Here is an 18,419-nt window from a genome sequence, read left to right on the forward strand (position 1 = left end):
GGGGGAATTTACTGTATAATTCCATTTGTGGAAAATTCTAGAAATGTCAGACTTTTGAGATTGAAATTATGAGAAGTTGCCTAGGCCTGGAATAAGACTGTAGAAATGACTAAAAAACATGAAAAACTGAATAGAAAAGGGGTATGAAGAAATTTTGGAATTCTTTAACTTCTTTGTGGTGATGATTACACAAACCTAGTATTGTTCAAAACTCATTGAACTCTACATCCAACAAGAAACACTCTGTTATACATTAATAAACCCAACTTTTAAAAAGAAACATGATTTTAATGCTCATTTAATAATGAACTTAATTCTAAATCAACATGTTATTTCAAGAAAGAATGTTTACAAGTTGTTTGAAATAAAACAACATGTAATGTGAAATAATAAAATAAGCAAACATGAACAAAAAACAAGGTGAAAAAACATGTTAAAAGTAAACTTATTTTTCAATATAATTATAACATTCATCTTCAATTCCTGACATGTTTATGTAATATTTTATATAGCATAATAGATTTTCATAGGATAGTATTTCATTTACTGCTGAAATTCATTTAGGTACTCCTAGTTCACATCAAAATTATTAAAGGTTGGTGTTTTGTTTCTAATTTTTTTTTTTTTTTTTTGGTACTGGAGATTGTACTCAGGGGTTCTTGACCACTGAGACACATCCTCCTTTTTATTAGTTGATTTTGAGACAGGATCTGGCTAAGTAATTGAGGCTGCCTCATCTTCCTCAATTGCTGGTATTACAGGCATATGTCACCATGCTCAACACTAATTGCTTTTTGCTGACAGGTATCAGATATAGTGATCTAAGAATACACTTGGAATATGGGATAAAATTGATCTCTTTAAAATACAATGCCTATGAGTAAATTTAAACAAAGAGGTGATAGAGCTCTACAAGGAAAACCATAAAGCATTGATGAAAGAAATTGAGGAGGAGCACTAAAATAGAAACACATCCTGTGTTTATGAATTGGAAAATCAATATTGTTAAAAATCTTCATACTTTCCAAATTGATCTACAGATTCAATGAAAATCCAATCATATACCAGTTATATTCTTTACAGACCAAGGGAGGGAAATCCTAAAAATTCTTATAGAACCACAAAATCCCTGATAAGATAAAGCAGTCTTAAGCAAAAACAATACAGCAGAAGGTAACACTACCCCAACCTCAAAGACTATACTACCAAGTTGGAGTAATGAAAGCAGTATGGTATTGGCATAAAAATAGACACGTAGGCCAGTGGAACAGAACAGAGATACTAGAAATAAACCCACCCTTGTATAGCCAGCTGATTTTTGACAAAGGTGCGAAGAACACAATTTGGAGAAAAGACAGTCTCTTCAGTGAATGCTGCTGCTTAATTGGATATCCATATGCAAAAGAATGAAACTTGACCTTTGGGTTAGTCAGCTTTTTGTCTCTGTGACCAAAATATCTGATAAGAACAACATAGAGGAGGGTAGATGTATTCTGGGCTCACAATATCAAAGGTTCAGTCCATGGCTGGCTGACTCTGAGCTTAGGTGAGACAGACCTTATGCCACATCATGGCAGAAGGATGTGGCAGAGGAAAACTCAGTGTATAGCAGCCAGAACACAGTGAAGGAGTGACCTGCTTCCTTTAGACACATGCCCCACCTCCCTTAGATTTACCACCCAGGAGTCCATTTAGGTTGTTACTAATGGATTAATTCAGCAGTGAGGTGACAGCTCTCATAATCTAATCATTTAACGCTGAACATTGATGTGTTGCCTAACACATAAGTTTTTTTTTTTTTTTTCTGGCCGTGGGGGTGGTGGCATTGTAAATCCAAACCATAACAACCCCCACTTCTCACCAGTTACAAAACTCAACTCAAAATGGATTTAAAACTGTAAGATCAGAAGCTGAATTGCTAGGAGCAAATACAAGGGAAACACTTCATGATATTAGAATAGGCAAGGATTTTTTGGATAAGACTGTAGAAGCACAGGAAAGAAAAACAAAAGTAGATAAATGGGATTTTATCAAACTAAAAAGCTTCAGTGTATCAAAGGAAACAATCAGAGTGAAGAGGCAACCCACAGAATGGAGAAAACTTTACAAACTATACATCTGTTAAGGGGTTAGTAAGAATACATAAGGAACTAAAAAAATTAAGTAGCAAAATAGCGATCTGATTAAGATATGAGCAATAGAACTAAGTTGACCTTTCTCAAAAAAAGACATACAAAGGGCCAACATATCTGAAAAAATGATCAATATCGTTAATCATCATTAGGGAAATATAAATCAAATCAAAATAAGATATCACTTTTCTTCAGTTAGAATGGCTATTATCAGAAGGACAAAAGAAAAGTATTGGTGAGGTTCGGAGAAAATGGAACCCTTATACTTTGTTGGTGGGAATGTAAATTACAGCTATTAAGTAAAACTATTAAGTAAAACTAGTATAATACAATTATACCACTCATGGATTCAAAGCAAATGAAATCATTATGTTGTAGAGACATCTGTAGTCCTGTGTTTATTGTAGCACTATTCACAAGAGATAGGATGTGGAATCAACCTCAATATCCATCAACTAATGAATGGATTAAAAAATGGTCTCTCCATATATACATTGGAGTACATTTCATCTGTAAAAAGGATGGAATCCTGTCATTTGTGACAGTATGGATGAAATTGGAGATCCTTACGCCAAGTAAAGTAAGCCAGTCAGGGAAAGATAAATATCACATGATCTCACAAATATAAAGTTATCTCAGAAGTTAAGAGAGAATAGTGGTTACCAGAGACTTGAAGAGAGTAGGATGAAGGGAGGGAGGGGAAAATTTGTCTATAGGTATCAAGCTATAGTAAAATAGGAGAAATAAATTCTGGTGTTCTCTTGCAGTAGTAGGGTGAGGATAGATAGATAGATAGATAGATAGATAGATAGATAGATAGATGTATAGATATATATTTCAAAAAGCCTGAATAAGGATTTTGAAAGGATTTTGACCACAAAGACATGATAAATTTTGGGGTACTGAAGCAGGAGCACCACAAATTCAAGGCCAACCTCAGCTATATAGCAGGGCCCTCAGCAACTTAATGAGACCCTGTCTCAAAATAAAAAAGTCTGGGGATGTTGCTCAGTGGTAAGTGCCTCTGGGTTCAATCCCTGGTAACAAAAACCAAACAAATAAAAGACCCAAAAGTCTTCATAGAAAAGTAATATTCTAGTTGAGTCTTAAAGTGTGGGCTAGAATTATCAGTTGAGGAATCTTATCAGTTCAGGCAGTGAGGGAACAGATATCTTTTGATTAACTAAGAGTTTGATATAAATTAATTTTAGTTTATGATGAGAGGGAAAAAGGATGAGAAGGACAGATGGTAGAAGATGAGACTGACATGGTATGTTGGAGTTTTGAGTTAGTATTGGATAATAAAAAAGAATTACTTTGTCAAGTTTTGTTTTCATTATTCTTATGAGTTTTTAAAACTTTGAAGAAAAGTTGTTCAGGAAATGAAAAAAACATTGAGCATTTAAAATTATTTTATACCCCCAATTCAGTGCAGATTCCACCCAGAATACTGAATTAACATGCTGATATGAAAGTTTATAGAAAAACTTTGGAGATTGGTCTAGTTGCCAGAAAATTAATTTAAAGATAGGTAAATGGTCTGATTATAGGAAGTGAAAGAAAGACTAATAAATGCATATTTTAAAATTTCTGTAAGACTTCAAAGACTTGAATTTTATTTTCCATCACAACCACTCTTGTCCAGATTTCATTATTTTCAATTAAATGATTATAAAAGCCTTCCATCCATCTACTTTTGCCCTTGCACAGTTATCTATATTGGTGTCACAGTATATTTTTTTAAATTGTAAATGTCAAATCTCACTCCCAACCTTTTTGTGAAGGAAATGGCACATATTACTCAATATAAGGGGAAATTTTTCTTGTATCCTATAGTAATTTAAAGAAAACATGAAAAGTTATTATGACTTGTAGAAGAGCTCTCATTTTCATGTTTTTGACTCGTCACATTAGTAAAATCATACAATATTAAAGATGAGTGCTATTTTAGCTGTAAGAAAATTAAATTTGCTTTTCATGGACTATGAATATAAAGTTAGATGTAACTTGAAGTCCTCACTTTTCTGGGGGATTCCAATGAACAAAAGTTCTAAAACAACAGCAAAATGTATGTACTGTCTTTTATATATTATTTACTTTTAAAGTACTTACACTTTAAAAAGTGTAAGTTTTTTAAGAGGAGGATATAGATTATATTGATAGTATATTATGATTAGTGTACAATTGTATTTTAAAATTTTTCAAGTGATTTTTTAAAAGTGTAGAACTACCATTTGGTAGTAGCATTAGAAACTTTCTTGGGATTGAGGTTATGGCTCAGTGGTAGTGGTAGAGCCCTTGCCCAGCATGCACAAGGTCTGGAGTTTCAATCCCCAGCATTGTAAAAAACAAACAAAGGAACTTTCTTCTACACAGCTAGGAATTAAGGTACATTCCAGGCATTCATATGGGACAGTATCCTTAGCAGAATTTTTTTCTCTTTTAAATATGTAAATGACTTGCATAGTTTAGTGAGTCTAACACTTAAGTGGTAATGTGTCTGCATTTCAGAGAGAGGCAGAATTATCCTAATAATATTGGGATTATCTTTTCAAACTATGTACTGGGTTATAAGAAAAATAATACTTTGTTGAAGGACATAAGACAAGTAGATCATCATAGAGTCTAGAAACATACTTTTTTATTATATGAAAATTCAGTGTAAGCTTAGGAGCTTAGATGTGGCTCAGTGCTGAGCATGCACAAGGCCCTTGTCTTCAATCCCTAGCGTCACAAATTCAGTATAAGCTTAATATAGCATGTAAGTCATTGGGGAAAAGGTAGGTTATTCAATAATTTTTATTGAGACCATATTCCACTGGGAGAGAAAATGAAACCCAGTGCCTATTTTACAACATATATAAATGAAAAGACAAAGTACTAGATAAAATTACAGGTAATTATGTTTATAATCAACCTCAAAGTAGGGAATGCCTTTTTTTTTTTAAAGCAGAATACTGGAACTAGAAACTACAGAAATATTGACAGATTTTGTCATATCAGAAGTTTAATTATGGAAAAGTTTTTTTTTTCTCTCCAACTTTTGAAAAATAGAAATAATTTCTAGGATTGATGAATATAAGTGAGAGTGGAAATTGGTACAGTCATTTTGGAAGGCAGCTGAACACTGTATTTTAAAACTGTAATCATAATCATAACTTAACAGTTTTACCTAAGGAAATATGAACTATAAAACATCTCTGTGATTACCCAGGAATGTACATCTTAGCACATACATATCATTGGATCAGAAAGTTAGAACATCCTACATAAAAATCAAAGGGGAATTTGGTCAGCTAACCAGTGTGCTCAGTAAAAAAAAAAAAAAAAAAAAAAAAATTGTGAATATCTTTCTGCCAATAAATATAAATAACACATTCTTTTTAAATTTTTTTTTTTTAATTTTAGATGGACAGCATGCCTTTATTTATTTATTTTTATGTGGTGCTGAGGATAGAATCTAGTGCCTCACATGTGCTAGGCAAGCACTCTGCCACCGAGCCACAACTCCAGCCCCTAGATAACACATTCTTAAGATATATTTTATATATATATATATACACACACACACACACACACACACACACACACATACATATATATATTTATTCAATTGCATGGATGTACCATAACTTAAAAAAATTTGTAATGGTGAACACTTCAGTTTTTCTATTTCTTCACTATTAAAAATAGCGAATTATTAATATATACTTACACTATAAATGCAAGAATGTGATAAACAAGTATGTACAATTTGTTATACCTGTTTATTCTTTCTTTTGAATAAATTTAAAGATTTGCTGAGTTAGAAATTGTATCCTTGTTTACATTTTGATACATGTTGCCAAAATGCCTTTCACACAGTGGTATATAAGTCAGAATTAAAAAATTATAGTTGTAGATGGACAGTATTTATTTATTTATTTATGATGCTGAGGATTGAACCCAGTGCCTTGTGCAAGTGAGGCAAGCACTCTACCAACTGAGCTATATCCTCAGCCCCTTATTTTTAAATGTGGTGCAGAGGATCAAACCCAGTGCCTAACACATGCTAGGCAAGTGCTCTGCCACTGAGCTACAGCCTCAGCCCCAGAATTTTTTAATGGAGCTTTAAAATCTAATATACAGCTTAAGTACACCTTATCTTAAATATCTGGAACCAGAAGTGTTTTCAATTTTGAATTTTTTTCAGATTTTTAAATATTTGCATAAATACTACTAGAGATCTTGGTGCTGGGACCTAAATCTACACTCAAAATTTACTTGTTTCATATCCATCTTTTACATAGAGCTCTGGAGGTAATTTTATACAATATTATTAGTACACCTATAATTTGACTGAGCTGTCACTTGAGGTTAATTGTGAAGTTTTCTACTTGTGTCATCATTTTGACACTCAAAAAATTTTGGATTTTGGAGCACAGTAAATTTTAGATTTTTCACTTGAGGAATGTTCAACCTGTATTATACAGTATAACCTAGGAAGTTGCAAAAATAGTCTGTTTGAAATTATTACCAATAAAAATTACTAAATCAGATGGGTTTTTAAAAAAGAAACATTAATTCAGGCATGGTGACACACATACCTGTAGTTCCAGCTACTTGAGAGGCCTGAGGCAGGAGGGTCACTTGAGCTTAGGAATTTGAGGCCACCTGGGATGACCAGGTGAGACTATCTCTCTTTAAGAAAAGAATATTAAATATATTCATTAAAAAAAATTTTTTTTAAAAATGTTTGTAGTAATTTAGACTTATGGAAAAGTTGCAGAATAGTACAGATACCTTCACCTCCTTTCTTCTAATGTTAACATCTTACATAACCATGGTATGTTGGCAAAACTAAGAAATCAATATTGGCACATTAGCTGGAGAAGTTATTCCAGTATCTTTAATTTTTCCAGTAATCTCTCTTTTTTTGTTCCAGAATCCAATCTAGAATACTGCATTGTATTTTCTCATCATTTTCCTTTAATTTCCTCCAGTCTGTGTTGCTCATTCTTTCTTGTTTTTTATGACCTAGACAATTTTGAAGGTTACTTTTCAGGTATATTATAGAGTGTCTCTGATTTTGAATTGGTTTCATGTTTTTTTATAATTAGACAGGGTAATGAGTTTTGGGGGGAATACCACAGAGATGAAGTGTCCTTTTCATCATATTTCAGATAATGTGTTATAATTTATTTACCTAACTTGGTTTAGGGTAGTATCTGTCAAGCTTTTCCCCTGGAAAGTTACTATTTTTCCTTTTCATACTCTGTTCATTGGGCTCTGAGGGAGGGAGTGCACATGGCCTATTTAAGGAATAGCAAGAAAGCCAGTGTGGCTGAATAGGATTAAACAGGGAGCAAAGAATAGAACGATATCAGAGAGGTAAGAATGTGGAGAGAGGATAAGAAAAAGAAAATGGGAGGCTAGGTCATGTAGAATCGTGTATATTGATGTAAGATCTTGGGCTTTTGCTTTTGGTGAGGTGACAAGACATTAGAGGGTTTTGAGCAGAGAAGTGTCATGATCTGACTGTGTTTTAGAAACTTAATTCCATTGAGAGGCAAGGGTGGACACAAGGAATTGGTTAAGGGACTGTTGCATTAATTTGTTACATTTTTTTTTTTACATGTACAAGAAAGAGATAATGGTGGCTTGGTGTACAATGTGGTTGCAGAAGGTGAAAAGTTTTTAGATTCCAGCTATATTTCAATGAGAGAGCCAACATATTTTCTTGAAAGATTGGATGTGAAGTGTAAGAGAAAAAAAAAGTCAAGAAAGCCCCCTAAAAATTGACTTTTAAAATTTTTTTCAAAAGCAATTTTTATTAGTGTATTATAATTATACATAATAGTGGAATTCATTATTACATATTTGTACACACACAAAATATAGCAATTGAATTTGGTCAGTTTCATTTGCCAGAACCTTTTTATTCTTTCTAAAAATATTAGAAAGTTGTTATATGTTTTTACATGAAGAAGTAAATAGTATTATCAAAAAAAGTAAAAACGGTATTGAAAAAGTTAATAAGAAATATAGGATTTTACTTTTCTAGAATTTTTAAATGATGTGATCAGTTTTTTATATTTGTAACTTTGTCTTGATTTCTTTATTCATTCTAAATATATTTAAACAAAATGAATGTCTTCTGGGTTATTGCCAGGAGCAAAATTGAGTCTTTGGCCCAAGTGTGGGAGTCATATGTGGAGGTTTTGGGTGAGAGTATCTCTTTAATTTTGGACCCTTTAAATTCAAGTTAATTATTACCCAAGAAGTATGTGTGTTTGTGTACACACATTGTTTTTCTAGTACTGAGGACTGAACCCAGGGCACTTAACCACTAAGCTAAGTCCCCACCTTTATTATTTTTATTGTGAGATAGAATCTTACTAAGTTTAGGCTGTTCTCCAAATTGTGATTCTCCTGTCTCAGCCTCTTGAGCCACTAAGTTTACACCCAGCTCTAAAAAGATATATTTTGAATATGTTTTGAAAGAAGTTGAATAGGAGAGCTGGGGTGATGGCTCAGTGGTAGAACGTTTGCCTAGCATGTGTGAGGCACTGGGTTCGATTCTCAGCACCACAAATAAATAAATAAAATAAAGGTTCATTGACAACTTAAAAAAAAAAAAAGTTGAATACGAAAGTCTGGAGATTAAAAGAGACATAGGGACTGATAATGTAGATGGTTTAAGTCCATCAAAGAAGTGAGGATATAGAAGAAAACTCTATTAAGGAATAAGACTTGGGATGCTATGACATTAAAAACAATGGGAGAAGAAGAGGAACCAGCAAAGGCAACTGAAAAGTAGCTATTGAACTAGGTTGGAAAAACCAAAACATAACTGTATTATTGAAAGAATGTGACGTCCTAGAAGTCAAGTAAAGAACATATACTCGGAGAGAGTGATCAAACTGTGTTAAAGCTGTTGTAACACAAATAGCATTGAGAACTGGCCATTGGCTTTAGCAGTGTAATGCTTGTTTGTGACTTTGATAAGCAATTTTGATAGAAAAGTGAGTCAAAGCTCATCTGAAGTGGTTTTAGTAATAAATGGAAAGAAGGTTTTAGGAACAGAGTATAAACAGCATTTCAGGAATTTTGCTGCACTTAGGGGCTTGACTAATGAGATAGTACTTGGTGATAGAAATAGGATCAAGAACTTTTTTGTTTATTTGTAAGGAAGAAAACAACATGGTGGGATTAAAGTTGGGGGAAATCTTAGTGATACAGGAGAAAGAAAGGATTACTAGAGGAATGACCTGAACTAGTAAAAAAAGATTAACATTAGTACACAGGTGAATGGATTGACTTAAGATTGAAATAGTTTATTGTACAAGGTGAAAAGACCAAATAGATGAATACACATGATAGAAATTGAGTAGTTGGTGGCACTTTTCTTCTGAGTGTTTCATTTATTTCATTGTACTGATCAACAAGAACATTAGCTGTGAATGAGGGTCAGTGGGAGAGTTGTGGGAGGAATGAAAAGAAAAGAAGAAAATGTGAAATATGGTGTGTAGGAGAATGGGAGAGTGAACAGGCTAGAGAAACATATGATTGCCAAGCAGAATTAAGGGCCAGCTTTATGTTTATGATTATAAACTTAAAATTAGATTAGTCTTTGGGCAAGAACAGTTGGTTAAACAATTGAAGGCTTAAGAGCAAAATCAGTTGTCAGTTGAAAAAGAAGACTCTGTTTTGAGTTATTTTCCTAAACTTGTTATTTGAAGAGGCACTATGAGTTTAAAGTGACTAAAGAAGGTACATCTGGAGGGGTAAAAACAAACAGAAAATAAAACAAATCAACTTACTAGGTAACTCTGTGTGAGGAAGACATATGAATGAAGGATAACATATTTAGACAACTATTTATTCAGAACCTACTCCGTAAAAGGCAATTTTCTTAGTGCTGCTTGAAATGACTTTGGAAAAAAATCATTGCTGCTGTCTTTTAATCCTTAATGTTCTTCCTTTTTTAATTATTTCTGATCCCAGTATTTTGATATTAATTATAAGTTATTTATATTATAATCAGTTGTGATTATAAGTCTAAGCCTATGTTGGTTGTGAAAAATGAAGCAATAATAAGCAACCATTTTATAATCATGTCTTAGAATGCCCAGGGCTGACTGAGTATGAATATCAAGCTCCCAGAGATTGTTCAGATAAAGGAGAGGTAGAAAATTATTGATGAAGGATTGGGGATAATTGGCCAATTTGGGATTGGCGTCAATATGTCAGGAAACACAGAATTGAATTTAGGAAAGCCATGTGCCAAATAACATAAATGGGACTATTATTAATGAATATTTCTTAACAATCCCAGATTTCAACTAAAACCCAGCCCAACCTTCATGCATTGGGGTATGGATATCTGGTAACATCCAGTCATCTAAGATAGGTTTGGAAGGCATCTAATTACACTATTTTCTACCTCAAATAAATCATACACTTATGAAGATCAGGCTGTAAATAGTATCCTTAGGCTTAAGGATACTATTATTACTACATTATTACTTTCCAATAAACAGTTTTTAAGATCCTGAGATTAGGGTGGATGTGGATAAATAGTCCTCAATGTTGAAACCAAAGGCTGTTGGTTAGACTATGCCATTAAGTCCTTGATTAATTCTAGAGTGGACCCTTGATGAGGTAAACTAGGAAAACTAGAGCCACAGAAACTTCTGAGTTTGAAAGCCATCATCAATCAAGAGGCATTTACACTTGCTAGCATGTAAGCCTGTATTAGGATAAGCTAAAAATCAAAGACAGTGGAACAGAGAAAGATATGTTGGATTTTAGATGTCTTGTCTGCAGTCTTCCTTAAGATTTTATAATCTTTTTATGGCTCTAAGCCTCAAGTAACTAGAGCCAGGGATCTTTTTTCAACCTCATGAACTATTATGTAATACATTATCTGGGTTCAAGACTTTCTTATTTCACCAATATAATTAAAAATTCTCCTCACCTCCAGTCTTGCCCTTATTGAATTCATCTTTTACATTTTCTCCAGAGTAGTTTAGCTGAAATGTTTGACTGTTTTATTTGCCTTATTTTTTTTTAATGGCCTTCAACCCATGCTAGTGGTTTTCAGATTGCACTTCTCAGTTCCCAGCAAGGGACTAAGGTATAAGAGGCTTCATAAAGTATAAGAGACTTCAGCCCCTATCTAGCATCCCTCACTCGCCATATTTTCCAAAGCAGAGCACTTTTTTTGATGACATGTAATATTGAGCTGCTTTAAACGTTAATCTGAAAAAGATTTTTATGATTAAATAATAGGTTTATAAGTACTGGCCTATACCTATAAACTGTAGGGAAGATTCAAACTCTTTAACCAATATTGGGCTCGCCATCTTTACTACAGAGTTGATTTATACTCAGCAACAGAGAACTTCTTATATACAGTTCCACTGTGCCTTTGGTTTTATTGCCCATCCACCTGAATGTTCTTACTTTTTATTCCTTCTCATTTGGCTAACTGTTGCTCTTTGTTTTAGACAGCTTTTAGGTGTTATCTCTAGAAAACCTTTTTATCCATCTCCCTCCAAGGCAAGCTTGAATTAAGTATCCTCCTTAGGACTTGAAAAACTGTGCTTATCTCCCTTATTACATTTTTTTGGGATTGTTTTTCATTGTTTGTTTCATTTTTTAGAGTTTGAACTTTTTGGGAGCAGGAACTAGGTTTTAAAGTTGCCTTTCTGTATCTTCAGTGAATACTTTAGAGCCTGATATGTAGTAGAAATAAATATTTGTGCAACAAATTGGTTATTGTTGCTATCTGTAATGCATCTTGTAATGGGTATATAACCCCCAGAATTAAATGTACTTATGTTATTAATGTACTTATGTTATCCGTGTGTGGAAATTTGTTCTCTGATGGGTGTATTAGTCATAATGTATGTGAATGCTTGAATTTTAATGTACCTTTTTAAAAAGAGACAAGAATATTACTGGCACTTTTATTGTGAACTAGAGCTCAAGTTTAATAGCTTTTTTTAAAAAAAATTTTGTGCAGCTCTGAAATATGTGAAACTTTTTCATGTAATCTCATGCCAATGTAGACCCATGTGAATTAAAATAGCTCTATTTTAATCTGTGACCAAATTAGGAATTAGAATATCTACCCAGTAGGGATATGTAAATTATTATAGTTTATAGCATGAAAAGTTTATATAAATAAATGCAATTATTCCCATTGTATATTTTAAGTTAAAATCTAGGTTCTAATAGAGAAATGTAGTAATTTGAACTAAACATTGCCAGTTGGAAAATTCATTTAGATTCTTTAGTATGTTTGCCTTTACTATTTAAAATTACTTATATGTTTTTTAAGGAGTCTTCAAAACTAACTTAATAAAAAGAAAATTTTATTTCACGAATCTAATGTTATCTATTCATGTTCCCTAAATTCAAGTTTGATATTTACTTAATAACCACAAATGAATAAGTGAATTATGTTTAGTCTTTGTTCATAGTGTAATATTTATTTAAAAAACATTTTTTTTTGTGTGTGATACTCGGGATTGAACTCAGTAATGCTATACCACTGAGCTACATCTCCAGCCCTTTATGTGTTTTATTTTGAAGTAGGGTTTTGCTGAGTTGCTGATGGTGGCTTCAGACTTGTGATCCTTTTGCCTCAGCCTCTGAAGTAGCTAGAATTAAAGTGTGCACCACCATGGCCAGCTCTATTGTTTGATTTTAATAAAAACTTTTAATAGTATAGTGGAGCAATTCCAGAAATTATTTTGGAAAGAAATCTTACCACATTAAACATTCTATGAAATTTTTGTTTTTCATTTTTTTCCCTCAAGAATTGTATTATAAGTGATGTTTAGTTATAATGCTTTAGTGACTTAAAATTATATACTTTTCTTTTCATACAGATAAAGACACAATAAATAAAATTAGAGATTTACGAATGAAAGCTGAAGATTATGAAGTAGTGAAGGTGATTGGTAGAGGTGCATTTGGAGAAGTTCAATTGGTAGGTTATTTTAATGAGATTTTTATAGAGAACTTTTTTAAATAAAAAAATCCTATGTGTTTAACATGTATATTTGGGAAAATATTAATTTTACAGAATTCTTGCTTTAAATTGTTCTAATGATTCTTTCCTAAGCCTTGAACTAAGTCTAGCAGTAAGTCGAAAATGTTCTCCCCGAGCACCCATGTGTAACAAAAAGATCTCAAGCATAAGAAGAGAAATTTTTGCTCTAATATTAGACTATCTAAAATACTATGGAGTAGTGAACTTTATAAAGTAGCATACGTAGCAAATATGCTGTGCTATAAGGAATAAAGTTTTTCTAACATTACTTACTTCTGGTAATTAAAGCCTTGTCATTAGCTAATTGGGATAATTCGGCAGAATAGAAGAAATAAAAATAGCTGAAATAATGCTAAATAATAAATAATAAATTATTTTTAAAATATTAAATATTCTGTGAAACATTGAGTTTTAAGTATTCAAAAAAAGTTTGTTATTTTCAATTTTAAAGGTAAGGCATAAATCTACGAGGAAGGTATATGCTATGAAGCTTCTCAGCAAATTTGAAATGATTAAGAGATCTGATTCTGCTTTTTTCTGGGAAGAAAGGGACATCATGGCTTTTGCTAACAGTCCTTGGGTTGTTCAGGTATGATTTTGCTACTATTTGATTATTACTGCTCTAGTTTATAACTAAACATATCTGAGAAACTTATTTTATAGAACAGTAGTAGTTTTTTTTACAATTATAGAATTGACTAATATATTGTTGTTGTTATTTAAATCATAAAATTTAATTTAGTTGAATCATCTCTAAAAAGACCAAGGCAAAATAATGGTTTCTTTAGAATTTGAATAACTGCTTTGATTTGAGGAAAGTATATTATACTTTAAATAGATACTTTAATATTGAAATTCAAATCTTATTTATTTATTTATTTTTAGTTGTCGATGGATCTTTGTTTTACTTATGTATTTATATGGGGTGCTAGGATGGATCCAAGGTCCTCTCACATGCCAGGCAAGCACTCTAACATGGAGCCACAACCCCACCCTGAAATTTAAGAGTTTTTTATTTGTTTGTTTGTTTGTTTTTGGCAAACATAAGATTCTCTTATTGTATACTTTAATCTTGAATAGTCATGAAATGCCACTTAGTTTCTCATGCCTCTCCCAAATATATTCTTAAAATTAAAATAAATCTATAATTAAAATCATTAAATACCTTTAAAACAAGGAAATATGAAGATCTTAAACAGCTAGGTATATTAGGTATTATTTTCTCTGGAGCTTATTTTATTCTAAATTTCTAGTATTTAGTGAAGGTGCTCTTTTAAAAATTTGCACTTTTTACTTGACATAATTTATGTGGCCACCTAATACATTTATGCCTAATATTCTAGCCAGTTTCTTATTAATGGATTTTACTTTTTCTCATTAGTCTTTTGCTGCTGCTGTTTTCCTATTTCTTTGTTAACTGTTACTATTACTTCTACCAACTGCTATCACATATTGAGCATCTGTTGCACTAAGTGCTTCCTATGTTCAATCATTTTTTAACAGTCCAGGAATATAATTGCTGTTAGGTGTACCCCCAAGTTGTAGATTAATTCATAATTTTGTTCATTGAACATTTGTTAATTATTTAACTGCCAGGTATCCAGATGTTGACTGAATGCAAGGTATGAAAGTCAAGAAAGGTTTATTAGTTCTTTATTTCTTCTGGAAGAAATTGTGGTCACAGATTGCCAGAGCCAAGCTGCTAATAAGGAACAGCTGAAATTGTAGCTTGATTTATCAAAGACTTCTTAGAGAATTGTGGTGTTGATATAAATTTAATAGTACAGTTCACTAATGCACAAGTTAAATAAGAGGTACTATATTTCTTTGCTTAAGAGATTTGTATATTCTCTATTGAAACTATTATAAATAAAAAATTATTATATAAAAAATTCAGAGTAAAGAAAGTTATGAAGGAAAAGGTGACTTAACTCTTCAGAAAAAGGTTTATAGTTCTTTTGAATATACAGCAGACTGTGAGGCATTTGTCTTTTTTTAAATTGTACTTATAACTGTTCTGTAATTTATTTTACTTGAATATTAACATTAGTATTTTGTTAGTTTTTTAATGAAACAATCTTACTTCATTCTAAGGAATTTGTTTTTTTTGCATTTTATAGCTTTTTTATGCATTCCAAGATGATCGATATCTCTACATGGTGATGGAATATATGCCTGGTGGAGATCTTGTAAACTTAATGAGCAACTATGATGTGCCTGAAAAGTGGGCACGATTCTATACTGCAGAAGTGGTTCTTGCATTGGATGCAATCCATTCCATGGGTTTTATTCATAGGTAAAGATAAAAATGCTTTAAATCTTTCATTTGCTAAAGGGAGTAGCTAAAAAGAACTGAAACTTTGATTTATTTGATTAATATTTTCTACTCTAAATTTACTTAGTCTCTTCCCATGTGACATGAGTGACATTTAGAAATGATAGTTTTAGTATTTAGTTTAATGTTGATACGAATGTATTCTTTAATATCATTATTATATATCTGATTTTATAGCTTTTATATATTTATTTGTATATTTTATGTTTATATGTATATATATATATATATACTATATTTGATTACATAGTTTTTAAATGGTATTTTGAAAAGTAATAATTGTTTTCTAAAGTAAGCACTGAGCCAGGTGTGGTGGTTCATGCCTGTAAGCCTAATGGCCTGGGAGGCTGAGGCAGTTCAAAGCCAGCCTCAGCAACAGTGAGGCACTAAAGCAACTCAATGAGACCCTGTCTCTAAATAAAATACAAAATAGGGCCGGGAATATGGCTCAGTGGTTGAAAGCCCCTGAGTTTAATCCCTGGTACCCCCCCCCCCCAAAAAAAATAAAGTATGTGCTGGAGTGTTACTTTGGTTTTAATTTTTTAATATAAATTGACTTTCTTTTGATTAATAGGTCTTATTTATGCATTAGAACAATATCATTTTTTTGCAAACACTGTCTGAATCCCATATACAATTGCTCTGCTGTATTTGCATGTCAGTGATGAAAAATGAAAATGACTTAGAAACTGTCCTGGTGTTATTTATGTACTTACCTATCTTACATGTTTCAATTACCTTTTATATTTTCAAATGTGATATTTTTGGTGGTTAATCTTTCTCAAATGATTGAAGAATCAAAGCTCTATGGTGTGTGTGTGTGTGTGTGTGTGTGTGTCTGTCTGTCTTCTTTTAAGGCATTAAAATACAAAGGAGTTTGCTTGATGAAAATTCAATTTCTAGATGTGGATAGGGAACACATGTAGATCAAAGCTGACCTTATATAGATTGAGATTACTTGACCTAAAATAACTGCCTCATAATTTTCACTAGTGTCTGATCTGTTTCAGAAATATTCTGCTATTTTTTTTCCTCCCTTAGGGATGTGAAACCTGATAACATGCTGCTGGATAAATCTGGACATTTGAAGTTAGCAGATTTTGGTACTTGTATGAAGATGAATAAGGTTACTTAATTACACTTTAATTTTTGTTAATTCAAAGTAAAAGCTTCTTTAGAAAATGCTATAAGAATTCACCAACCATATTTGGACTTGCCCAGAATTGATGTGCCTGTATTTGTTGAACTAAATACCATGGTTTCAATGTTGTATTGGTAACTTGTTAGCGATTTATTTTTCCTGTCTATTTAGGGTAAATGTGGATTGCCAGATTTACTAAATCCTTCATAACAACTCTATAATATACACTGCTGGTAACTAGAAATGGCATTAGCTTAAATGTCACTAAGTACTTACACTATTGTTAAAATTAGACTTCCATAAAAATTGAATTTCAGGAATGTGTCTGCTTTTTAGTGTTTTATTTGCTTTCTGTTAACATGTAGAAAAGATTTTGCTGCTTATTTTAGGAGTCAGTCTAAAAATATATGCATGCTCACTATTTATATAATAAATAACTTATATACACAGTCAAAAGAACAAATATGCCACTTTCTTTTCAGTTGAAAGAGTATATATTATTTAATTTACCACAGAAAAGTAGTCAGGAAGCTCTGTTAATTTATATTGGTTAGTAGGAAACACTGCATGATAACTTTTGTGTGAACATTTGGTTATAATTTTGTTGCATTGATAAAAAGCAAATAATTTTGGAGTAGGAGATATTCAGTGTCCTCAACGCTATTATGTCCTTTCCCAATACATATGCTTCCCCATTTATATTTGTATAGTCTACTTTTGTATGTTTTATTCACATTTTAAGCATTTTAAACAGTCTTTTTAGTCTTTTAAAAAAGGTAAAATTGATATTTATGTTATAAAGTGCTTCATTTTTCAGTCCTTCAGTCTATTGGCTTATATGTTTGTTTTCTCCAATTAAGATAAAATCATTATATAGGCACAACTGGTGGAATATTAAATGGTGGCAATATGTCTTTCTAGTCAGTGTTAAAATAAAAATTACTGAGTAGAGTGTGTGTATATGCTATGTAGTATATATGGTTATAGTGTGAATATAGTGTTCATGTGTTTTATATAGATGGTTAAGCAGCTATGTGTTAGTTTTTCTCAAGTTTGAATTGTTTTGATATTATTTTTAGTAGCCCAAAGATGTAGAGTTTTACAGTTATATTAAGAAGAAAGTCATTTTAAATAATTGACACTTTACTTAATATCCTAATTCAAAATTTGACCTGCTACTTTTTTTAGGAAGGTATGGTACGATGTGATACAGCAGTTGGAACACCTGATTATATTTCCCCTGAAGTATTAAAATCCCAAGGTGGTGATGGTTATTATGGACGAGAATGTGACTGGTGGTCAGTTGGGGTATTTTTATATGAAATGCTTGTAGGTGAGTAATGAGGGTTTTATGTACCTAATATAGTTCATCCCAAAACTCACTGCTTGGCTTCTTCTAATTAATATTTGTTATATTAAGTAATGTTGATTTTGTTTATAGGAAATACACATGATCCAAAATCTGCTTTGTATGTGTTTTTTAAAGCTATTTAAAGGATTAGAGCAAATTTGTGTTCTTTTATTATAATAAATGTGTATTTTCTTTTTAAAAAATTTTTTTTTGTATTTGTAGATGGACAGTATGCCTTTTTTTTTTTATTTGTTTTTTATTTATGTGATGCTGAGGATCAAACCCAGTGCCTCACGCATGCTAGGCAAGCGCTCTGCCACTGAGCTGCAGCCCCAGCCTGAATGTGTATTTCTTTTTAACACATATTTAAAAAGGGAACTTTGACTCTTTTCCTTTAACATAGATTTTTTTTGAAA

The 18,419-nt window shown here is 31.9% G+C and overlaps 1 protein-coding gene across 3 annotated transcripts in view; it reads left to right on the forward strand.

Annotated features, from left to right (window-relative positions):
- Nucleotides 1-18,419, forward strand: part of Rock1 (Rho associated coiled-coil containing protein kinase 1) — a 144,104-nt gene that overhangs the window by 40,669 nt on the left and 85,016 nt on the right. For all 3 annotated transcript variants that reach the window (XM_076837385.2, XM_076837387.2, XM_076837388.2), the window contains exons 3-7: nt 13,013-13,113; nt 13,628-13,765; nt 15,297-15,472; nt 16,553-16,637; nt 17,841-17,985. In XM_076837385.2, the coding sequence (XP_076693500.2) occupies nt 13,013-13,113; nt 13,628-13,765; nt 15,297-15,472; nt 16,553-16,637; nt 17,841-17,985 (645 nt within the window). The remainder of the gene's footprint in view (nt 1-13,012; nt 13,114-13,627; nt 13,766-15,296; nt 15,473-16,552; nt 16,638-17,840; nt 17,986-18,419) is intronic.

The sequence above is a fragment of the Callospermophilus lateralis genome, chromosome 17, assembly GCF_048772815.1.
Source record: "Callospermophilus lateralis isolate mCalLat2 chromosome 17, mCalLat2.hap1, whole genome shotgun sequence".
Taxonomy (NCBI): Eukaryota; Metazoa; Chordata; class Mammalia; order Rodentia; family Sciuridae; genus Callospermophilus; species Callospermophilus lateralis.